Source organism: Talaromyces proteolyticus, assembly GCF_021365285.1.
Source record: "Talaromyces proteolyticus strain PMI_201 chromosome Unknown BGW36scaffold_9, whole genome shotgun sequence".
Lineage (NCBI taxonomy): Eukaryota > Fungi > Ascomycota > Eurotiomycetes > Eurotiales > Trichocomaceae > Talaromyces > Talaromyces proteolyticus.
Window position 1 is genome coordinate 2,112,023 of NW_025764285.1, and position 25,530 is coordinate 2,137,552.

The following is a 25,530-nucleotide window of genomic DNA, read 5'->3' on the forward strand; positions in this document are numbered from 1 at the left end:
ATTAAAGGTTTTTTTTAGTTCGTGATTCATGCTTAGAAGGCTGTTTAGCTATATTTTTTTAATAATATGACTACTAGCCTTCAGATGATTGGAAGACTTGATCTAGAGATGTAAAATATAAAGATTAATAATATCTCTAAGAATAGTTCCTCTGAGTTGGAAGCTGTAAAGACTAATAAGTTAAAGGTTAAGAAGAGTAAGTACTGTGTATATTATTGCTCTTATTCCTCTGATAGTAATGCTACTCCTTTAAAAGAATGAAAAAAGGCTCGTCACAGTATGAATTCATTAGAGTTAGATGATAATAATAATTCTTATAGAGCTTTTTATTTATTTTATCTGGTAGTGGTGATTACTATCTTCTTGAAACCTTCTTTGGATTCTATTTCTTCTATGTCTTTGGCCTTGGTGAATCCAACTCTTAATCTTATTATAAGTTTTATTTCTGAGTCTGCTCTTTCAGATTCTATGATTATAGGTTGGATTTATATGGTAATAGGCTAGGTTCTTTCTAATAATCCTATTATGAAAACTGATTAGTCTATTGAATCTCTTTTTTTTTGAGTATGAAAGTGGCTTCAGTCCTTATTTGTCTCAGTTTATTGGTATGAATAGATGCGTTAGGCCCTATATTAAGATAGGTTTAGATAGAAATAAAAAATAGTTATTTTCTTATTCACTTTTGGGGTTCTTTTATAGATTTTTGTAAGTATCGCTTGAAAGTAATAATATCTTGTATATTATTAAATGGTTCTTAAATGTAGTTTTCTTTAAGATAATTGGTCTATTTAATATAATACTTTTTTCTATTTGAAGGTTTTCTCTTCTATTGAATCTTTTCTACTTTGTACTCTTCTTTGTCATCTACGAGGACTATATTTAGGGGTGTGACGTTTCTAGCTGTACCTTGATATGGTTCGAGTAGGGAGATATAAAAGATAGGATATAGCTTCTGAAATTATAAGGGTAGATATAATTTATATGTATTTGTACCTCAGATTATAATAATCTAGAAGGGGCTAATCTACTTATTATCCAGCTTTTGTTTCTCTTGAATGGGTTGCAGATTCTTGGTACAAAATATAACCTAGTCCCTAATTCTGAAGACTATATTAATTCGCGTTTTATTAAATTAATCCATTTAAGCCTTAAAAGCCTTCTTTAGTATATCCTAAAGAAGTTTGTGCTTATTTATTATTTTTGAAGTGCATTCTTTAACTATAGCTATTTTCTTTAGATCTTTTGAAGCCTCACTCTCTATAAGATTTGAATAATCATCTACATTGATCTGAACGTCTCCTCAAAATCCTATAAAGGCTTTGTTTAAAGTGATGCCTGTTATACTATACATATTGTTATTATAAATATGCTGTGCTATAGGAAGCTATCTCGCTTAATCATTCTGGTCAAAGTTAATATAGGTACGAAGATAACACTCTAAGATCTGATTTTATCATTCAGTCTGTCCATCTGTTTAGGGATAATAGGCCATTGAAAGTCTTCTTTAAATCCTTAGATACTAATAAAGTATTTTCTAGAATTAAGAGATGAAAATAGTGCTTTGGTCAGTTATTATATGCTTTAGTATAGTGAAATAACAAATTAAATTATTATATAGTAAGGTTGCTAAATCCTCTATTGAAGTCTTAATCTTTATAGATTTATAGATAATATATTTTGTCAATGGATTAATTATTATTAGGATAGCATTATATGTCTGACCTTTTCATACCAAATTTAGTAGACTGGTGATAAAATCCATAGTGGTAATTTCTTATAGAACCTTGATCTTTAGGAGGGATACCATGTATCTGAATTCCTGATGTTGGGGGATATATATGTGTTAATATATTTTATATATGCGAACATAGTACTTAATGTTAGTATATATTCTACTTTATGTATATTTGTGTCGTACTACTTTATGGATTTATTTAATCCTAAAATGACCACCTTGGGCATTATTATGATTTATATGTAGTATTTCTTGCTTTAAAGTATAATTAGAAAGGATATGAATTATATCTCTGAATCTAAAAAGATCGTCTTCTCTAACTGACTATTCTGAATGATTAATCTTTGAATTCAGATTAATTAATTATTTTTTAATAGCTATTACTTGCACGTCTGAAAGCTGGCAGCAATAGATAATAGTTGTGAGATCTTCATTTATATCTGAATAGGCTGTCTTGGACCATGTGGCTACTATTAATATGATCTATGATACTAAGAGTTCTCGACCTTCTATATTATTAGTAACTCATTTATTCTTTAAAGTGGTGTTTCAAACGCTTTAAGTCTTTTTTTTATTAATATGAAAAGCTCTTATTTACTTTTTTAGATATATGATACTAGCTATTAATTTGGGTCCAATATTCTTTTCTAAGGTATGATTTTGATTTATAAAGAGTCCGTGTCTAAGCTTCTCCTGTAAGATTAGTAGTAGGGTGCATGGGTTTATAGTTCTATTTGCATAATTAGATCTACAGCTCAATGCATCTATGAAATTTTATACTCTAAGCTGGTGTTTAATATTAAAATTGAATGCTGAAAGCTTTTTAGCTTAACATGTTTGTCTTTGGTTAAGAATCTTTATAGTTATAAAGTACTTTAGATTTTTATAATCTGAAAGAATAAGCGCTGGCTTTTTACTATCTTTTAAATAGTATTGCCAGTGCATAAATGCCTCTATAATAGCTAATAATTCGCTATTATAAGTTTTATAGTTAGCTTTAGCTCCTGTTAGCTTTTGGAAGAAGAATGTGATTGGATATTATTGTTTATCGTGCTCTTAAAGCTAATATAGAATAGCCCTAATTGTAAAATTTGATGTATTAGTCTCTATCTAAATTAATAGATCTGGATTATAATAGTATAATATTGGTGTAGTGTAAAAGAGCTTCTTTAGGTGTTTGAATGCAGCCTTAGCTTTACTATTAAAAATGAAGTTTTTATTCATCTTTTGGTCTATTATTGAATTCTTTTTCTTCTATTTAATCTTTTTTGTTAGGTTTGTAAAAGGTGCTATTATCTTTAAATATCCTTCAATAAATCTCCGATAAAAGTTGGTAAACCCTAGGAATTGGAATATCTCTTTTACATTTATTGGTTTGGGCTATTTTTTGATGATCCTTATATAGTCTTTCTCTATACTAACCTTTTTAGGGCTCACTATGAATTCTAGGAATGAAATGGTCTGTACTTTGAATGCGCACTTGCTCAGTTTAGTATATAACTTATATTAATATAGATGGCTTAGGACCTCTGAGACATGTTTTCCATATTTATTTAGGTCTTGCAAGTAGATAATAATATCATTAAGATAAGCCATACAATATATATTTAGTAGATTGTTAAGCGCCTTATTAATATAGGATTGGAATATTATGGGGGCATTTACTAGGCCAAATGGCATTATAATATATTTATAATATCCATAATAGATATAAAAGACTATTTTTCATTCATCCCTCTGCTTGATACGAATTCAATAATATATATTGCGTAGGTCTAGCTAGGTGAAGACTCTTATACCTATTAATTGATCTAGTATTTCTTCTATAAGAGGTAATGGGTACTGATTCTTAATAGTAATTATATTAAGATCTTTATAATCTATGTATAGCCTTAGAGTCCTATCTTTCTTAGATATGAAAAGAATTAAGGCTCCAGCTGGGTTCTTTAACTCTTAAATCCATCTTTTGGTGATATTCGTTATGAGATATTCTTGTAGAATTTCTTATTTCTTTAGACTGAGTCGGTATATCAAATGGTAAGATAGCTTCTTTCTATTAATAAGATTGATAGTATGATTATGTTCTGCATTTGATAGCAGTGTGCCTATGGCTTCTTTTGAAAAGATGTTCGAATATTGTTATATGTAAGACGGTAGTTCTGAATCCTAGGCTGAAACTAATAGAATTAATTCTCTTTATGATCTTCTAAGCAATATATATACTATGAATGCTGAGTATTCTATTTTGATTTCTTATATTGCTTTCTGGGCTAAGATCTTTTTGATCTTTAGTCTTGGTAGTTTGATCTTTATTAGGTTTAGAGGTGAGATTATCTTTAAACTCCATTTTTGGATCTTATCCCTTAAAATATGATAGTGATATATAGAATTTTTACTGTCTGAATTATGCTGACAATAGTATTACTATTTAATTATGTATTGAATGTCTAGATCCACCTCTTCATGCTAGGGTATTCCTAGTATAAAGTTATATTTCTTTATATTTATAATATTAAATGTTTGTATAAAAGACTTCATTCTATCTTTTAAATTGAGGATAATGATGTTTAATAGTGTCTTATTGAAGATATTAATTGTATAACTGTCAATTACTTATGTCTAGACTGCGCCTTTAATATTATGATATGAATGCTTCGCAGCCTATTCTTAGCTTATAAAGTTCTTTTATGTACTACTATCTATTAAGACTAACACTTGTTAGGTCCCCTTTGTCATCTTTATATATATGTATATTTTGATATAGAGCTCTACTTTAATCTGACTTCTATAAATGCTTAACACTGTAACAGCTAGTAGTATTGGTTTAAAGAGTTATTTCTAGTGCTTCAGTCTTAGATGTAGATTTTTAGTCTAGCATTTATCCTTTAAATGTTTTTTTCTATAGTAATGATTATATTTGACTTCTTTTTTCTTTAGATTAGTACCTTTTTTTTTAGACTTTTTATAAGATCTTTATTACTCTAAAGATCTTCTTTAGTTTAAAGAAGATACTTTTTCTTTTTTACACCACTTCTTTCATACTAGCTTTGAGCTTACATTACAGTCTAATAAATTATATCTTTATTTAAATAACTTATCCTTTTTTTTATTCTATTTTAGAGCTACTTACTTTTTTAGTATGCCATCTTTAATGGCCTGAATATAGAGTACGAAGTCTTCATAATTCTTTGAAGTATTTAGGTGTTTATCTAATTCTCTATGAATCACTGGGAGAATTTTATTATGAAGATGCATTTATCTTTGGAATTTAGTATATTGCTAATCTAAATAATTCTCTTATCTATAAAGGATAGTATTAAATTTAGCTACTATCTGATTCTTCTATTATTAAGCCATTAGGAATTTGGAATTCGTCTTTTGTTAAATTAAGATCATGGGTTTGACTAAGTTTGTTATAAACCTTTAGAATTGTTCCCATATTATGTCTTCAAGTTTTATATTATTCTTTTAGTAAATAGTCTACTTTTTTAATATATTATCTTTAAAAGTACTGATAGCTGTTAGAATCTTTTATTTATAGATATTTTCTCTATTAAAGAACTAATGATTTCTTTAGAAATATATGTTTAGACAGTTCTTGAATATCTATTATTTGTGGTGCGATTTCTTCTTAAAGATTAGAAGATCCGCTTTTAGGGGCTTATCATCACTGTATGTCTTTATATGGGGTCTTTTTTGATCTACGCTTGGGGCATCTGACAGTTCTTAAGGAACTAATTTTATCCCTATAAGTTGTTCTTTCTGCTTCAAAGAGTCACTGTTTAGGGTATTTCTTAGTGTTTTAGCTCTCCGAAGAAGAGCTTTAATACATAGTTGTTTCACTTATTATGTTTTTTAAACTACGAGGTCTGCTTCCAGTTGATCTAGTTATTCAGATATTATAATGGACAATTTATCCGGTATATACTTATTAAAGTCTTATTTGAGTTCAATTGATTATCTAGTTATACTCTTGACAATATTAGCTAGATATATATTTATAAGATTATCTTATTTAATCTTGCTATCCCTCATCTTCTAAGTCTTAGTAGATCTTTCTTTAGCTATAAATATATCGATTAAATTGCTAATTTGAGATAGAGGATTTAGGCGAGTTGAATGAGACCAAAGTTGACGTTTAGATATAGTAATCAATATAAATAGGCCCTTTCTAATATGCGAGCGAATAGACTGTAAAGGCTAGGATTGGTAGAGCATGAATATATTGATTTTTATGTTGAATGAGGCTTCACTAGTATATGCCCTGTGTATAGATAGCTATTCACTACCTCTTTTTACTATGAGGATTCGGTCTAGTGTTTATGAGCGATGTCTTTAGACATGTGACTCACTAGCGCCCGCGTCACGTGCACTATATAGAATCAACATCAACCTCTGTACATTCGAATAGGGGCGTTACAATTTCCTATATTTATTTATTAATTTATTCATATTCAAAGACTTTACTTAGATATAAACTATGAAGATCTCAATTCAGTGGACACTAAGAGGCATTATAGAAGTCTAGATTCCTAATTCTTTCTATTACCTATCCCAGACAAGTACCTAATATTTCAATGTATAATGAAATTCTTTATTTTAAGTTACTTATATATATAGGATAATCTAGAAATCTTATAAAGCTAACAAGGCTTTAATCTCTTTTCTAGGCTATCATTTGGTGCAGTTCTGGTCCTGAGTTTCTAGACCAAATCCAAAAGTGGATCGATTCAGTTTAGTCCTTAATATTGAAATTAGAACTGAAAATTAAATAATTTTAACTCTCTAAACTGAAATTAAATTATATCAATAAGGAAGGGAGTTGATTCGTGCTCCCGATTTTTACAGTGTACACCCGAACTAATTTTTTTGAGTCTAGCTGGAAATCAATTTTCTTAGTAAAATACTAATAAATTTGGTCGCTGTTTGGCTCCTATAGAAATTTTTAATTCTTCGATTTTGAAGTAATTTTAAACTAAATTGAAGTGATTAAGATATATATAATAAACTTATAATAAATTAGATTAGAGTATATAGGCTGTCATTTGGTTCGGTTCGGACCGAACCAAAACCGATCTGAAACCCGAATGGTCCAGTTCTGGTCCTATATACAGTGAACCAATATGGTTCAGTTCACCAAGTCCAGGACCATATGGTTTTTTGGGGCCCATTTGGGTCTAGTTCGATTTAGATTTTTAGTTCAGTTTTATCTGAATATCTGAATACTAATAGATTTCCATTAATAATACTAAAATATTTAGAGTTAATTCTAATTCTTTATAATTATTATTGATTATATAATCATTTCTAAAATAGTTTTTTATAAATTAAATTCTTACTTTTTGAATTAGGACTTTATTTTAGATATTTTTATAAACATTATAATGAATTCTTAATATTTAGATTATAATTTAAGAATTATCTAGATAGTAATAATATCTTTTCTATTTTTTGGATTATATTATATAATTAATCTATCTATTAAAAAATATATATATATATTTCTATATCTATTTTATAATATTTATTATTACTTATTCATTTTTTAAACATATTTCAATAATTAGATAGAAAATTCTAATTTAAATAATTAATTCTAATTTTTATATTATTTATTTATTAAATTTATTAAAATTTAGAAAGATTTTAATATATTTTTATAGATAAAATCTAACTATAATTAAAAATTCTTTAATATAATTTGATTATCTAAATAAAAATTGAATTAAATTTAAACTAATCTAATTATAATTAGTAATTCTTTTTAGTATGATTTGATTTTAGTTTAAAAAGCTAGAATTGTTTAATTTTCAGTTCTGATTCTAATATTAAAGATTAAACTGAACTGACCCACTTTTGGGTTTGGTCTAGAAACTGAGGACCAGAACCGAACCAAAACCGATCTGAAACCCAAATGGTCCGGTTCTGGTCCTATATACAGCGAACCGAAGCGGTTTGATTCATCAAGTCCAGAACCATATGGTTTTTTGAGGCCCATTTAGATCTGATTCAATTTAGATTTTTAGTTCGGTTTTATCTGAATATCTGAATACTAGTGGATTTCTATTAATAATATTAATATATTTAGGGTTAATCCTAATCCTTTATAATGTATTCCACAAGCGCTCTGCGCATATAAGCACCCTGTGCATTCCACCATTTCATACAATTTGAAGCATTTCAGATTTCTATTTAATACCAAAAAATCGCTTATATTTCTATATAGAATTATTTCTATATAATGTACAATTATACTCTATTTGCTTGTAATTTGTATACTTAGATAATGCACACTTATAAGGCTGAGAAGCCTTAGCTTAATTAATCACTTTATTAGATAAATTGGCTTCTAGAAGTGCTACAGCAAGCTTCTAGTTTTTAATAATTATTAAAATATTCTCATTATAAAGTAGTTTTAATCAATATTTTTTTTCTTAATTTTATATTTATTTACAGCTTATAGATTATGATTTTTTTTTATTAAAATTATTATAGAGTGTATTACTAATAAATATCCTTTTATTAATTGATTAAAAATCTAATTTATAGATAAAAAAGAGCTTATAATATATAATTTTAAAAATTATTTTATTAATTTAATTTAACATTATAAATTTTAAATATTATAAGATATTGTAAGCAAAGTATTATTTATTAATAAAATATCTAGCCTTATAATCTTTAAAGTAGAGATTTTAATAATAATTTTTAATTAAAATAGAATAGATTTAGAGTTAAATAGTAAAATATTTATATAAAAGAAGTTATTTATAATATTTTCTATAAAATAGATCTCTATACATATTATTAATAACATAATAAAAAATCATATTTATTAATATAATTAATATTATAGTACATCTAATTCTTAATAATATATTCAAAACAGCATTTAAAAACAGTAAAAATATCTATATTAAATAATTATAATAGATATAAAGAATATAGAAATATACATATAAAGACAATATTATTATTATAATAATATTGATTTTATTTAAATATTAAATAGTTATTACAATTATCTAATATCAATAATTAATATCTTTTAACTATATAAGACTTTATTAATTTATTAAATATATTTTAAAGTTAAAGTAAGCTAATTTCATTTAATATTTAGTTATTTAATGATTATATTATTAATTAATTTAATAATAAACTTAGATATATATATTAATTAGCCTATTTGATGCTAGATTTAAATATAATTAATAAAGATAAAATAAAGCTTTAAATATTTATATACTCTATTATAGTAACCTATTTATAATTTTAGATTAAATAAAGCTTAATTTATTTAATCAATTATAACTATATATAACTTTTGCTATAATAATAATCTCTAAAGTAAATCTAATCTTATTAAAGTTATAAATATCTTTATTTATAATATTATATTCGCTTTAAATATACTATAAATTAATAAAATATTTATTTATAAGCTTTAGATCTTTATATTTAGTATAGAAATATATTAATTAATATATGAATTATATTTTAAGATTAGATTAATGTTTTAAAAATCGTTTATCTAATTTATATTAATAGTAATTAATATAGTTATATTTTCTTATTTTAAAAATAAAATATTAGTTATAACTTGAAGCATTTAAAATCAAATAGAATATCCATATAATTCTATTAAAAATATTCATATATAAAGTGATTTCTTCTTAATAAAGATTAATTTTTAATATTTTAAGTCTATTACTGAGATCTCAATATAATCATTGAGATGATTATAGAGCGTTAACTCTATCACTTTATAAAGATACGCTGTTTTGTGAATACTCATGATTTTTTAATTTTTTAACGTGTCTATAATAAGTATAAGTCTTCTTTTATATTTAGGGCCCTTTTTTATATATGTTTTAAGCATTTTGGGATGTAAATGATGTTTTGAAGCGAGTGATAAATTAAGAAAGTTAAGAAATTTGGTAGAGTGCGCAGGGTGCTTGTGGAATATGTTAATTATTATTGATTATATAATCATTTCCGAAGCAGCTTTTCTTCATGAACTGAATTCATATTTTTTGAATTAGGACTTTGTTTTGGATATTTTTATAAATATTATAATAAATTCTTAATATTTAGATCATTATCTAAGAATTATCCGGATAGCGATGATACCTTTTCTATTTTTTATTTATATTTTTTAGATTATATTGTACGGCCAACGGTCAATCTATCTATTAAAAAAAATATATATATATATTTCTATACCCATTCTATAGTATTCACTATTATCTATTTATTTTTTCAGTATATTTTAACAATTAGATAGAAAATTATAATTTAAATAATTAATTTTAATTTTAATATTATTTATCTATCTAATTCACTAAAATTTAGAAAGATTTTAATATATTTTTAAGAATAAAATCTAACTATAGTTAAAAATTCTTTAATATGGTTCGGTTATCTGAATGAAAACTGGATCAGACTTGGACTAATTTAATTATAATTAGTAATTCTTCTTTAGCATGGTTTAGTTTTGATTTAGAGAGTTAGAATTATTTAATTTTTGGTTCTGGTTTCAATATTAGGGACCAAACCGAACCGACCTACTTTTGGGTTTGGTTCAGAAATTTAGGACCAGAACCGAACCAAATGACAGCCTACTGATTAATATTACCAGTTTTTTATTCTTATCAGCAGTCTTTTACAAAGTATCCTTTTCTTCTATATTCATAATAAGTCTTTTTCTTACATCTCTAATCTCATTTTTCTTTACTAATAATAGCATTTATTTACATCTTAATATCTCTATCTCAATCATATTATAGTTATCTTAGCTAGTAACTATATAATTATTTATAATTTATTATATTTTAAAATTATAATGATTTGCTTGAATTATATAACTAATTATTATATAAATCTAGTTTATTTTATTTATCATAATTATTATTCTATAATTTATATCTTATCATAGTCTTTAAATACTAGATTAAGTTATTTCTTAAAGTTAATATAGTTTTAAAAGGTTTTCTTTATAATTATATCTTAACCTCCTAGTTTTTATTATAATAATCATTAAGAATTAATTATATTTACTGTAATATTTTATTATAAAGATAATTTTATTAATATTATTTTAAATTTTATTGATTTTTATCTATATATCTATATATATAAAGAAATCCTTAATCTCTAATCAAATGCTATTTTAGATTATAGATATTAATATCTTTAATATCTTTAACTTAGCACTTATAAAGAGTTAAGTCTCTAGTTAATTAATATATTCTTATATAGCTATTATAACTTTATAAACACTTAATGCTAATTCATTTACTAATAATTCAGCTATTATTAATATTAAACATTATTATTTATCTAGTAACTTCTAAATCTTCATTATAAAAATATTTTTATTAAAATATAATCAACAATTCATCTGAGATTGATAATTATTTAGAATATTCTACTAATAAAATAAGAAAGGCTATAAGCAATATCAATATAAAACTATTTTATTATATAGAAGCTATACTTTTATATACTGAAATCCTACTTTACTGAATCATATATTAAGATATATACTGAAATTAAGCATTATTTTACAGTATTAACTATTATTGTACTAATAGTTGTAGCTCAATATTATTCTATAAAAAGTCCTTAGTGCTTATTTCCCGCATATATCCATTCTGCATATGGTGTCTATATATATTCAATGAGCGTTTATATAATAGCGTCTGCTATTTCATTCATTGGCTGTTAGTTATCGATTCTTGTGACAATATAGTGAATGCGTTCTTAAAACATACAAGATACAAAGCAGTTCTCAGCTTTCTCTTATATAAGATACGGCTAATTATATTTATTCTTGCTATCAAAATACATATACCCAAAAGTTTCTACTAAATAGTAAACTAGATGATGATACCTTCCAGATGTCTTCTAGTAGAGTTCTTACCAGAAAATTCACTACTTGGCAAAGATAACCTGATGAATCGACTCAAGTGACCATATTTTCTGAACGGCGCTTCGCTGCAACTTCCATACCCTGTCTACAGTGTTGTTGAATTCTCTGCCATGACTTCCCGATATTCACTCCTAGATATCAAACAGCAGGGAATTGTAAGATTTGGATTAAATGATATCATCGTCATCTGACTCCTCTTTGCTAACCGAGATGAAGCTCTCAGTTGATGTAAGCCAAAGCCAGACCGGTGAGAGCTGCCTTGCCACTGTAGATGACGGTCTTGTTATGTCCGTCAAGATCGGACCGGTACAACGACCCGCCCATATCAACGAAATAGATGTGCTTGTTCACTTTGTCTAAGCGGATGCCAATAGCCTATTCATGGTACGTCGGTTAATTTACGCATCCATACATACCGTTCTCTCAAATTTGATGGATACATACCTCATGTAAGTGCCGGGTCAAAATGTCGAATTTACCAACCGCTTTGCTGTCACTTCCGACATAGCCACGATTGACCGAGTTGCCGACGGGATGTTCGCCACGGTCCGTCCAGTAAAGAAGTTCAGTCTCAGGGTCAATTTCCAGATCGATGGGTTCAGGCAGGTTTTGAAAGAGCAGCTCGATGTCCGAGCGAGTGGAGGGTGTTGCGCCGGCGGGTGCCTCGATATTGGCACGGAAGATACGTCCTTGACCGGCTTTGCTGGCACCCTTCTGAGTCCAGTAGAATCGACCATGCTTCGGGTCGACGGCAATTCCGACACACTAGCATTTGCAAGTTAACATGTTTATTCTAATGGAAAGGAACTTGGGGACTTGCATGTTTGGTCTGATCGTCCTTATCGGTAGGTTTATCAAAGTCGCCAGTCTTAACCAGGATCTCATGCTGACTTCCATCGAAGTTGGTCCGGTGTACTCGCATACCCTCCCGGTCAGAGAAGTAGATCTTCTTGTTTATATGATCTATACATAGCTGCTTGGGGGTGTGCACAGCACCCAGAGGGACTATGGTCCTAAGGTCTGAGCCATCAAGATTAGCCGACTGGATGGATCCGTTATTTTCAGATGGAACGCCCATGTTCGTCCAGAATATGCGACCTTGAGGTACACTGATATCAATGCCATCCGGAAAGTGAAGGCCATCCACGAGCTTTCTCACGTTCTCTCCATTTCCGGATGCGGTGTAGATCGTTCCAGACGAGAGGAAGTTGCTGGTCACATTCTCACCCACCCCAATATCCAGGACATATAGGGTCGGAGCAGCCAGGTTGTCAAGCTGGCTAGGATTGTCGGTCGAGGGTTTGGTGGTGTAGCCCGCTGGATAAAGACCGCCTTTTCCAGACTTGGCCCCCAGAAGTCCTTTATTAACGTAGTTTTCTCGCAGCCAATCAACTGTGTTTTTTCCGTCTAAGTGACGCTCCTTAATATAATTGTCCTCAATGAAGGCAACGGTATCTAGACCAACGGCATCCATTGCAGCACAGGGCCCTGCTCTAGCGCCAAACAGCTCGACCTATTCACATGTATAATTCAGCGGAAGTCCTGCAAAAAAAAAGGAAAAGAAAGAAGATTTGAGAGAATAAAGCAGTACAAATAACATGTCGATCTCCTGCGGAGTCGTGACGCCCTCTGCCAAAATCATCATCGTCTCCCTCTTCATGGCCGCCCAAAGGCGGTTAATGATGAAGCTATACAGGTTAACCATTTAAATAGACGTGTTCTGTCAAGAAAAGGCTTACCCAGTAGACTCCACGCGTGCCGTGCCGGGTAGTAATCCAACTTCGCGATGCTTGTTCTCTAGGAAGGGGAAAATCTCCGGATGAGTAAAAGTGCTCGTCATGAGTTCTACGACACGGACGGGGGGCATGGTATAATGGACATTCAAGACGCGCTCCTTGGCCTGTTCGTCCAGCTTCCCCACCATCAAGCGCGATTTGTATGAAGATGAATTGGAGCCGAGGATGCAATCTTTTGGTGCCTTTTGTGCCAGCTCGGCAAAGGTTGAGATCTTGAGGTCGAGCTTTTCTGGAACGGCCTCGACGACAAACCAGGCATTTTTGACGGCCGAATCCAGGTCCTCATATGCGGCATAATCCCCCGGTCGGGGATTGGTATTCTTAAACTCTTTGGCAAAAGCCGCAATGTTATTGTCGATGAAATGAATCGCCGCATTACGCTGATCCGCACTTGGGTCTCGGATCGCAACATTGTATCCTCCTGCCGCCCAAACGCAGGCAATTCGACGGCCTAGAGCAAGAGATGAGTATATGGTTGTCAGAACTCATTCGTTCATTCATCAAGAAAATTCCCTACCGAGCACGCCAGCTCCCAGAACTGCAACAGTGCGTTTTGAATCAATAACAGGTGGTTGCCAAGTCATTACGGAATGTTCTTTTGGGGTTTCTTCAGGAAATTTGAATTGAGGTGTTTCTTAACAATACAATCAATAGTTCCTTGAGTGGCTTTATATAATAGAAATAATACGGATGACGAGAACGGTGATCTTACAACCTATAATTGGCCGCAATCGGGAAATCCGGATAGAGGTCAACAGACTACGTCATCAGGTATGTATTAGTTATGAAAGCAGGAGTAGGCATAAAATTAAGAACCCTATTTGATGGATCCGGGCCAAATCGATCGACGATCATCGATCCTCGATCGGACAGATTTCCAGAAGACGTTAGTAAAGGGTTCTCTTCCGGCATCTTTACTCTTCGCCCACAGTACAGTCAATGTTTCTCACTCTATTACTATTGTAAACGAACACCCCATTCAGTTTAGCTTATTTAATTTTACCACTCTAATAATACACTATGCCCTGGTAGCGGATTTTAATTAAAGTCAACGTCATGATGTCATGAATAGAACAAGCCCAGGAGTCCGCATTCAGTGGCAAAGGTTTCTCAAGACAGTCGATTGGTCATAAGAACTTTGGGCTGTAGTATATATTGCGGGGAGGAAAGGCTAGAAAGGGTGCTTAAGCCAGAGACATAAATCGACATCAATTACTTCTCTCTTTAAGTTCTCATACCTAATTGAATTTTCTTTTTTCCAGAAAAAAGTTCCTTGCATTATTACGGACATGTCTCAGAATTCAAAACAAACAGTCGCCATTATTGGCAGTGGCTGGGGCGGTTATAACCTGGCACATGCTCTCGATACCCGTAAATATAACGTGTTAGTAATCTCGCCTGAAGCCACTTCTTCCATTACGCCACTACTAGCCAGTGCAGCATGTGGTCTTTTCTATTCGCAATTGGCTCAGGAGCCTATCCGACGCAAAAATCTTGAAGTCCAATATATCAAGGCCAATGTGCTGGGCATTGAATTTAGTGACAAGACCCTGTTGTGTCAGCCAGCGTTTGATTCCCTCAAGGACAAGCAGTTTAAGATTTCCTACGACAAGGTGGTCATCTCTCCCGGGTGCTCCACTAACACCTTTAATACCCCCGGTGTGGACGAGTACGCCTTCATGGTGAAGAACGTCAACGATGCTGATGCTATCCGTGACAAGATCAATCAAAACCTGGAGATGGCTTCGTTGCCGTGCACCGCGGAAGAGCAGCAACGGCAGCTCCTGCATATTGCCATTGTTGGCGGTGGACCTACAGGTATCGAAATCGCCGCCGAATTGACGGATTTGTTCCAGGGTGATCTGATGAAATTATACCCGAATCTCCAGGGAAAGGCTTCAGTGACGGTCCACGATGTTGCACCACAAATATTAGCACCTTTTGACCGTAAGCTCTCCGAATACGCTAAGGATTCCCTTCAGAAGCACAAAGTCGAGATCAAGACAAACTCACATATTACGAACGTCACGAGCGATATCATTGAGACACGAGAAGACGGCAAGATCGCCTATGGTATTCTGATCTGGGCAACAGGAAATAAGAATCGTCCGATTGTGGACACGATGAACGTGATGAAGACCAACCACGGTCTGAAGCGAATTCTCACCGATGACGGACTTCAGGTCCTAGATATCAACGGCACCGCCATCCCAGATGTATATGCTATTGGCGATGCGGCTGATATCGATGGTGCGAGTCTGCCCACTACAGCTGAGGTCGCCGTCCAGAAAGCTATGTATTTGTCTCGGCAATTGAACGCTAGTTGTCGCACTAAGCCGTTTCAGTACCAGCAGCGTGCGCTCGTCACGTACACTGGGGCAGGAGACGGTGTCATGGCTGGAAAACGTGGCGATGAGTATACCGGGCATGGGGCTTGGTTGAGTTGGCGGTCAGGCAATTTCTTCTGGACGCGGTCCTGGAAGCGGAAATTCATGATTTGTTTGGCGTGGTTCATGGATTGGATTGATGGACGTGAGTTGGCTCGTTTTTAATGATTTCCGTACTGGTCATATAGCCACTGTAAAAGATGAAGTATTTTTCAGTTTTTTCCTTATGTTACCTTATTAACATAAGGGAAAAAAAACTAACAGCTGGTCGAAGGGACAATGTCCCATTTCAACTAGCTGGGCCCTTTGATCATTTAAAATACTATATATGATATGAGGTGTATGCTATATCCGGCACATCTGGGATAGGCAGAGTGGATACTGGTCATAAAGGTCTGGTGGACAGGTCTGATCAGTCTTTACATAGACAAATATAATCTGCAGCCTTGCGCACATGATGCAAGTAATTCAAATCATGAAGCGCACGTTACATAGCATTTATGAAAAAAGAGTAAAGGCTCAAGGTAAGTTAGGCTGGATCTCAAGCTTCTCATACAATTGGAACCGTTTTTAGGCAAGAAATTAGTGTAGATTACCGATGTTGTGATCCATTTAACCAACCATGCTGGGTTATATAGGCTTAAAAGTCCTTTAATTTACGAATGCCTATTTACAGAACATCTCAATGCCCGACCAGAAAAAACAAGATATGTCAAAAATGACGTCATCATTTCACTTACAATTGCCATGTTCTTGCTAGCCCTCTTTAAATCTTGTTCTGGTTCTGCCAGTTCCTTCCTCTGATGAGCATGCTAAGATCGCCAAGCGGAAGAGCTATTGGGAAATCGACCGTCTCAAGTGTAATCGAAGTTAGAAGATACCATCCAGCTATTGAAGATACAAAGACACATGCTCCAGCAGCCTATATTTCTATTAGCACGCCTGGACTTGGTGGGATAGCTTATTACGTACTACTTCGCAGCGATGAGCCACGCGAGCATTTCCTGTGAAATCCTCGGCAACCGCCCAGAAAGCACCAGTCAAGAGAAGGAATGCAAGCGTTACGCCGGAGAACAAGATCATGAATACGAAATTTGTCCTCGCGGCGCAAATAGCAAATAGCAAGCTGATGAGGCCTATAAAGAGTAGCCAGAAGCCTTTCCACCATCAAACATCTCTCGACCTCGAACCAATTCGAATAATCTAGAACCATATAATTTTTTAGAGCCCATTTGGATCTAGTTTAATTTAATTTTTTAATTTAATTTTATCTAAATATCTACATACCAGTAGATTTCCTTTAATAATATCAATAAATTTCAAGTTAATCCTAATCTATTATAGTTTAATATCTATATAATTAACGTATTCACGGGTCAAGCGCGCACCAGGTCAACTGCGCACCCCACCAAATTCCTTCAATTTTTCAATCCACCGCTCACTTCAAAACATCGTTATCATCCAAAAATGGTCTAAAATCATAGAAAAAATTTTCAAATTATAATAGGCGACTTCTACTTATTATTAATATATTAAAAAATAAAATTTTATAAATTTTTGTAAAGCAGCATACCTTTATAATATGTCTGAGTTAATACTTTATAAGCAAGTTAATAAAAATATTAAAAGATTATTTATTACTTAAAATCAATAAAAATTATCATTTATTAAAGAAGAATCACTTTATATATAGATTCAACTAGGCTGTCATTTGGTTCAGTTCTGGTTCTGAGTTTCTGAACCAAACCCAAAAATGGATTGGTTCGGTTTGATCCCTAATATTGGAATCAGAACTAAAAATTGAATAATTCTAGCTTTATAAATCGAAACTAAATCATATTAAAGAAGAATTACTAATTATAATTAGATTGATATAAGTTTGATCCAATTTTTATTTAAATAATTAAACTATATCAAAGAATTTTTAATTATAGTTAGATTTTATCTATAAAAATATATTAAAATCTTTCTAAATTTTAGTAAATTAGATAGATAAATAATATAAAAATTAGAATTAATTATTTAAATTATAATTTTCTATTTAATTATTGAAATATACTGAAAAAATAGATAGATAATGATAAATACTAAGAAATAGATATAGAAATATATATATATATTTTCTCTGATAAATAGATTACTAAAAAATATAAATAAAAAATAGAAAAGATATTATCACTATCTAAATAATTCTTAAATTATAATTTAAATATTAAGAATTTATTATAATCTTTATAAAAATATTTAAAATAAAGTTCTAATTCAAAAAATAAGAATTTAATTCATGAAAAGCTGTTTCAGAAATGATTATATAATTAATAATAATTATAAAGAATTAAGATTAACTCTAAATATATTAGTATTATTAATAGAAATCTATTAGTATTCAGATATTTAGATAAAACTGAATCAAAAATCCAAATCAAATCAGACCCAAATAGGCTCCAAAAAATCATATGGTCCTGGACTTGATAAATTAAACCGCTTCAGTTCGCTGTATATAGGATCAGAACCAGACCATTCAGGTTTCAGATCGGTTTTGGTTCGGTCCGAACCGAACCAAATGACAGCCTAGTATAGAAGATAGATACTAAGTGAAGACTACTTAAAGAATAACAGTGATCATAATTATTATAAAGTATAATTAGATATTATAAAAACAAAGCTGAAAATAGCTATACTTTCAGTATACCATAACTATTAATATAAGAATAATTAGTATTATGAATTAATACCTTATTCTAGTATATATTAAATACATAACTTAATAAAGTAAAGCTTTAATATATAAAACTATAACTTCTATATAACAAAATAATAATTCTAGATATTAAAGTATTATTTCAATATCCTTTAATATATATAAACACTTATTTACTATTATATATTTAGTTAATTATCTTTTATCTTTATATTAAATAATATATTACTATTTAATATTTAATAAACTTCTTACTATTACTATTATTTTTAATAGATAACTCTCTAATATTGATCTTGCAAGTACTCTTTTATCTTGTATTAATAGAATATCCTCTAAGATCTCTGATCTTGAGACGAGTTGTTGACAACATTTGACACTAATCTATTAAATATTATTATTCCTAGCAGATCACTGAGTTAATCTAATTATTGATAGCACTTCAAGAAGATAATTTAGTTAATTAATTAATTAATTAAGCTAAGATTTTTTTAGCTTTATAAGTATATATTATCTAAATATATAAATTATAGATAAATAAGATATAAATATATATTATATAGGAATAGTTCTATATATAGAAATATGAGTGATTTTTATTATTAAGTACAAATCCAAATTACTTCAATATATGCCTGGATACGCGGATGCACAGTTGACCCGTGTGTATTATTGCTTAGATAATTATTTCCAAAGCTATTTCAATAAAGCAGCTTTTCATAAATTAAATTCTTATTTTTTGAATTACAACTTCATTTTAGATATTTTTATAAATATTATAATAAATTCTTAATATTTAAATTATAATTTAAAAATTATTTATCTATCTATTTTATTAAAATTTAGAGAAATTTTAATATATTTTTAAAGATAAAATCTAATTATAATTAAAAAATTCTTTCATAAAATTTAATTATCTAAATAAAAACTGGATTAAACTTATACTAATTTAATTATAATTAGTAGTTCTTTATTAGCATAATTCATTTTTAATTTAGAGAGTTAGAACTATTCAGTTTTTAGTTTTAATTTAAGGATTAGATCGAATTGGTCTACTTTTGGGTTTGGTCCAGAAACTCAGGACCAGAACTGAACCAAATGACAGCCTACTTATAACTATTATATTACTTCCCTCTTTACTAGGCATTTACTCTTACATACTAGATTTAGCACCTTCATAAAGCCAATCCTCTAGTTATTCAAGCAGTTTATCCTTTGATAGATACTTATCATAGAATTCATAGAGCTATTATAATATATTCTTAAAATTCTCAGCTAGATACTATTAATAGAGATATCCTCTTTATTTTTATAATCTTCTAATATGGAACTGCCCAGGCAACTAGACACGTATAAGAAGCGTTGTAGCAAGCTATATAATATAGTTCCTTTCCTTCTTCTCTCCATGCTTAGTTTTTTGTCGATTAGCTACCCTTAGATAGGAATGAGCACCTTCACAGGACCTACTATTTACCCATGATTCTATGATCTTGCAATCTTAACCCTATTCTAGCTTTACAAGGCGTGTTCCTTCTTGCTGAATCCTGCACTGAGCAGCGCTAAGCCTAGCCAGTAAGCTCTCAACCGTCACATTTAGTGCATCTTATCTATAGTCTCAATTAACCGAACCTTGAGGTTAATTAACCGAAGGTGACCGTAGCGCTTAGTGGCGCCCACTAGCACTTCCTTGCTCCAAAAATATAGCTACGTCCTTAGGTCCTCCTGCAACGTCAGATAGGAAGGCAGGACTATGGCCAAGATTAGAATCAGGGGCAAGAGGCAGCGCTGCTGGCGATGCGATCAGGCTATACAAGGGATACCAATAGCGGCTTAGACCTGAGAGGCGGATACAATAGGATAGGATACGAGCAAGGCAAGGGCCTCCAGAAGTCCAAGGCCCCAGATAAAGAGGAAGCGGAGAAGACGCAAGGCGATGCTGGTGGCCCTTCCCCCGCTTTACCCCGGCATATTACAGTGTAGCCGCGCCGTGCGAAGGCAGGACTGTGCACCACTATCTCCGGCTAATAGGAGGTAGCCCAAGGGGTCGGACCCCTGCACACTGGGGAACTAACTGGGTGAGGAAAACCGACAGGAAATCGCCCCGCAACTGACATTGCGGGGGAAACATGGCGTGTAGGATCGGTGCATCTACTCCCGACTAGTGTCAGATTACTCCGCTGAACAAACGAGCCATCCACCATAATTAAAACCACACCATTACACGCGGGCCCTAGAGCAACTCGGGAGAAGATGCACCGACGTCCGCTACGGCTAATAAAAAGGGTTGATCGAAGCCACGGCGACGCGAATGCAACGCTGCTACCTTGGCGCCCGGAAAAATGGCCCTAATGAGTGGAGATGTTGGGTTGTGGAGGTCACAGTCCGGAGCAAGCTTCACTCAATTGAGCTTAGATCAGGATTACCATCACGAGCCTGTTGTCGCAGGGATAAGGAGCTGAAAGCCCAGTCATGCCTTCTTCTTTTTTGCTCTCACATTTCTCTCAAAGATCGTGAACATGAATAACGTCGTCACAGAGAAGCCGACCTCCGCGTTGGAGCTCGAGGAGCAGCCCACCTCCAATGGCGGACCTGTCTACGATGTCGGCGAGAAGGTCAACTTTGACAGAGCGGGCGCCATCAATGCTGAGGATATCGAACATAAGATGACTGTGCTCCAGGCTGTCAAGGCCTATCCCGCTGCCAGTTGGTGGGCATTCGTCATGTCATGCACCATTGTAAGCTCTTGCCCTCGATAGGCAGATCATTACTCTAACGCTGCGATAGATCATGGAGTCATACTGCGTTTTCTTGATGGGACAGTTCATAGCCACACATGAATTCGCCAAGGATTTTGGTGTATGGAGCAACATAAAAAACGATTATATTATCGAAGCTTCATGGCAGTCAGCATTCCAGTGTAGCGGACCAGTCGGTGCCTTCATCGGTGTATTCATCGCAGGTCCCATTACCAGTTGGATTGGATATCGATGGGCAACCATTGGCGGTCTCATGTTCCTGAACGGCTTCATCTTCATTTTTTATTTCGGCAACAGCCAGGGGATGTTTTTCGCGGCTCAGATCCTGGAAGGCATCCCGTGGGGCATTTTTATCGCCAATGCACCCGCCTACTGTGCCGAAATTGTGCCAATGAGATTAAGAGCTCCAGCGACGCAGATGTTACAGATGTTCTGGGGTATTGGGTCCATCATTGTCGGCGGTATCACTTACCACTACCAATCCAAGCCTAACTCCACAGCGTACAGGTTCGTCCGCTCCCATAGATGCCACCGAGGAGCACTGTACTAACAGTCATACCAGAATTCCCATTGCACTCCAGTGGATGTTTCCTACTCCTCTCGCTATCCTACTCTTCTTTGCGCCTGAATCACCCTGGTGGCTCGTACGAAAGGGCCGTCTGGCTGCGGCAGAGAAGGCTGTCAAACGCCTTGGACGCGCGAGTGCAAATGATAATCCCGCTGACGCAGTCGCAATGATGCGTCGCACGATCGAGCTTGAGGAGACCCAGAAGAAGCCCAGTCTTGTTGAACTGTGGAAAGGTACCGATCGCTACCGCACATTGATTGTGTGCGGTGTGTACGCATCTCAGAATCTGACGGGCAATCTGATCGCTAACCAAGCGGTTTACTTCTTCAAACGTGAGTCCAACCATTTCTTGCAATTTATAGCAGACTAACACCAGCTCAGAGGCCGGTATGGCAGACAACACCGCATTTGCACTTGGTCTCATCACTTCTGGCCTCCAGTGCATCATGGTCATGCTCTCTTGGATCCTCACCACATACCTCGGCCGACGCACCATCTATGTCTATGGTCAATTCATCAACTGTGCATTCTTGATCGCGCTCGGTATTGCGGGTTCGGTTGGCCTTAGTAATGCGGCTAGCAATGCGCAAGCATCACTTGGCTTGATCGTCTCCGTCCTGTTCTGCTTGGGACCCGCCCCTGCCTCATGGGTTATCATTGGCGAGACATCCTCCGTTCGTCTCAGGCCACTGACAACCGGTATTGGACGAGGTGCCTACTACGTGGTCAATATTCCTTGCATCTTCCTTTCCAGCTACATGCTCAACGATGATAAGTGGAAGCTTGGCGGCAAGAGCGGCTATGTCTGGGCTGGCACCGCCTTTATCTGCACCTTAATGGCTTGGATCTGGATTCCAGAGATGAAGAACAGGTCCTTCCGTGAGATCGACATTCTATTCCGGCGAGGTGTTCCGGCTCGCAAATGGAAGAAAACGGTCATCGATATCAACGACGACGAGTAGATGGAAATTGCTGTTCGGAGAAGCCTGAGTGGCACTGCTTGTGCAGGAATGGTTGGTAGGGATGAGTTTCTTACTGGATATTTTTAATACAAAATAGCTAATCAATGATATACTCCTCCCTATCCCTAATACTTAACTAAGTATATATTATTATTATGATTATTATGATTCCATATTATAGAGCATTTTTCAGTCAGAGACTATGCCTACTCTGCCTAACCTCTTTAGTATTGGGGCTTTGTGTTATTTAACAGTAAATTACAATCAAGTAAAACATTTAGAATATCGTTATTCCGGAGATTTACCAGATATAGATTAGAATGAAACATATTAAATAAAATGGACTGAGTAAAAGCGTACATTGGTTTTATAGTCAACTGTATCAATGAATTCAAAGGTATCTAGTATGGTGTCTATATGTTTTAAAAAAAATATATCCTCTTCCATGCTCTCTACCTCAGCTGTCTTTATCTATAGGTATGCTTGGTGCTCAGCTAGATTGAGTCCTATCTTTGTCCACATCGTTTCGTGGTTCTGGTTCTTATGGGCATCAACAATGAATATAAACTTTCGTACCCACTGGTTTCCCTTAATCTATTGCTTCTGAGTGACATCGATAAGATTAGATACTGTACATGTAGTTGGGTCACTTCGCGGCATTCACACACAGCAGCATATATAATTAACTCGTCAATATACCCTAACTTACCATCAAGCTCAATATCTCCACCTAAATATTGCTGGGTATTGGGATGGCTTACTGTTACTACTGTAACTATGCTACGCATCATCCAAACAATCGTTCTATGTCTCAGAAGTAATAAAATCCGTTTTAAGCGAATCAATTAGAGATTGACGCCCCACATACCGGTACGTACCCACACGGTTAAGCATAATTAGTATTTTAGATTGTTCTAAGGTGCTGTCAGAATTGATAAAGAAATGTTAGCACCACAGTATGTATAAAGTTAAATCGCATTTTGTAATGGATCCTCCGTTTTCATGCTTCGTTAGGAACTTTGTTACTACATTCTCCTGCTGCAAACGCACTCTAAAGCATTTCCGTTCATTGTAGAGAATGTTCCTTAATCTAACACTTGCAATATAAGTATGTGGCTTCACCCTTAAAATGGTCTCCGTGTTTTTCTACGCAATATAATCGTTCTCACTTCTGCATTTCAATATAACTAAAGCCCACAAAGAGATGTCTCTCCAGTCACCCACATACCAGCCACGGGGAGCAGGTATCCCTGATCATAGTGAAACTTCAGGTGCGTCACATTGTCCTTCGGGCAATAACCTCTATGGAGCGTCATGGATGTCGCCACATCAGTCGCTTACGTACATAAAGACGTCCGGCAGTGCAACTGCTATGTAAGAGCTTCCTCTATCCGCATGCCGCAAAAATTGAAATTTATCCCTTTCCAGTGGAGTAATCGGATTTATCTTGTCACTTTCCCCTCTTTCTTGCTCTTTGATGGGTTGGCGAGGATCGGGAGCTCTTGGGGCTGCCACAATGTATGTTCTTTTGGATCCTATGGGAAACGAATAGCGCTGACATAGTGACAAAAGAGGGGTTTACTTCTTCATGGGAGGGCTGCTCATGATCCTAGCGGCCGTACTCGAGTGGGTTATGGGTAACGCGTTCAATTATGTAGTGTTTGCTACATATGGCGGATTTTGGCTGTCCTTTGCCGGCACGTTAGTCCCTTCCTTTGCAGCATATGCATATTATGCTCCCCAAGACGAGAACAATCCGGCGGCAGGGCTGCAAACTGGTGGATTTCAAGCCTCATTCGGTGAGTAGTTGACTCGAATTGAACCACTTCAGTTCATTGTATTAGGACCAGAACCGCACCATTCGGGTTTCAGATCGGGTTTGGTTCGGTTCTGGTTCTGAGTTTCTGGACTAAACCTAAAAGTGGGTTGGTTTGGTTTGATCTTTAATATTGAAATCAGAACCAAAAACTAAACAATTCTGACTTTTTAAACTAAAACTGAATCATGTTAATAGAGAATTACTAATTATAGTTAGATCAATCTGAGTCTAATCCGATTTTCATTCAGATAACTGAATTATATAAAAGAATTTTTAACTATAGTTAGATTTTCTTTTTAAAAATGTATTAAAATCTCTCTAAATTTTAATGAAATAGATAGATAGATAATATGAAAATTAGAATTAATTATTTAAATTATAATTTTTTATTTGATTATTAAAATATATATAAAAATAGAAAAGATATTATTATTATTTAGATAATTTTTAGATTATAACTTAAATATTGAGAATTTATTATAATATTTATAAAATTATTAAAAACAAAGTCTTAATTAAAAAAAATATAAATTTAATTTATAAAAAGCTGCTTTAGAAATGATTATCTAATCAATGAAAACTATAAAGAGTTAGAAGTAATCTTAAATTTATTAATATTATTAATGGAAATCTATTAGTATTTAGATATTCAGATAAAACTGAATTAAAAAATCAAACTGAACTAGATTTAAATAGGCTCTAAAAAACTATATAATTCTGGACTTAATAAACTGAATCACTTCGGTTCACTGCATATAGGACTAGAACTGGACCATTCGGGTTTCAGTTCAGGTTTGGTTCAGTCCGAACCGAACCAAATGACAGCCTAAATCTAATTATAATTAAAAAAATTTTTATATAATTTATTTTTA

General features: G+C 33.1%; 5 protein-coding genes across 5 annotated transcripts; 3 read left to right on the plus strand and 2 right to left on the minus strand.

Annotated features, from left to right (window-relative positions):
- Nucleotides 1-11,578: 11,578 nt before the first annotated feature.
- Nucleotides 11,579-14,189, minus strand: BGW36DRAFT_324777 (3-hydroxyacyl-CoA dehydrogenase-like protein). The gene is made up of 6 exons (XM_046212709.1): nucleotides 13,983-14,189; nucleotides 13,409-13,916; nucleotides 13,261-13,357; nucleotides 12,478-13,182; nucleotides 12,114-12,434; nucleotides 11,579-12,044 (listed from the first exon to the last, which is right to left on the minus strand). The coding sequence occupies exons 1-6, from the start codon at nucleotides 14,047-14,049 to the stop codon at nucleotides 11,889-11,891; spliced, it is 1,854 nt and encodes a 617-aa protein (XP_046069983.1). The 5' UTR covers nucleotides 14,050-14,189; the 3' UTR covers nucleotides 11,579-11,888.
- Nucleotides 14,190-14,753: 564 nt separating this feature from the next.
- Nucleotides 14,754-16,017, plus strand: BGW36DRAFT_454928 (putative disulfide oxidoreductase; the record flags this gene model as incomplete). Its single annotated transcript, XM_046221916.1, has 1 exon — nucleotides 14,754-16,017. A coding segment is annotated over one exon (1,264 nt), but the record flags the coding sequence as incomplete, so codon positions are not given.
- Nucleotides 16,018-16,480: 463 nt separating this feature from the next.
- BGW36DRAFT_346366 (uncharacterized protein) lies at nucleotides 16,481-17,007 on the minus strand. The gene is made up of 3 exons (XM_046213220.1): nucleotides 16,825-17,007; nucleotides 16,593-16,774; nucleotides 16,481-16,518 (listed from the first exon to the last, which is right to left on the minus strand). The coding sequence occupies exons 1-2, from the start codon at nucleotides 16,933-16,935 to the stop codon at nucleotides 16,619-16,621; spliced, it is 267 nt and encodes an 88-aa protein (XP_046069985.1). The 5' UTR covers nucleotides 16,936-17,007; the 3' UTR covers nucleotides 16,481-16,518; nucleotides 16,593-16,618.
- A 4,056-nt stretch (nucleotides 17,008-21,063) lies between these two features.
- On the plus strand, nucleotides 21,064-22,936 carry BGW36DRAFT_346369 (putative MFS maltose transporter). The gene is made up of 4 exons (XM_046213221.1): nucleotides 21,064-21,288; nucleotides 21,338-21,816; nucleotides 21,872-22,209; nucleotides 22,259-22,936. Exons 1-4 carry the CDS (start codon nucleotides 21,070-21,072, stop codon nucleotides 22,837-22,839), a joined length of 1,617 nt encoding a protein of 538 aa, XP_046069986.1. The 5' UTR covers nucleotides 21,064-21,069; the 3' UTR covers nucleotides 22,840-22,936.
- Nucleotides 22,937-24,277: 1,341 nt separating this feature from the next.
- BGW36DRAFT_300480 (GPR1/FUN34/yaaH family-domain-containing protein) lies at nucleotides 24,278-24,646 on the plus strand (the record flags this gene model as incomplete). The annotated part of the gene is made up of 2 exons (XM_046211631.1): nucleotides 24,278-24,357; nucleotides 24,412-24,646. Coding segments are annotated over 2 exons (315 nt in total), but the record flags the coding sequence as incomplete, so codon positions are not given.
- Nucleotides 24,647-25,530: the final 884 nt, after the last annotated feature.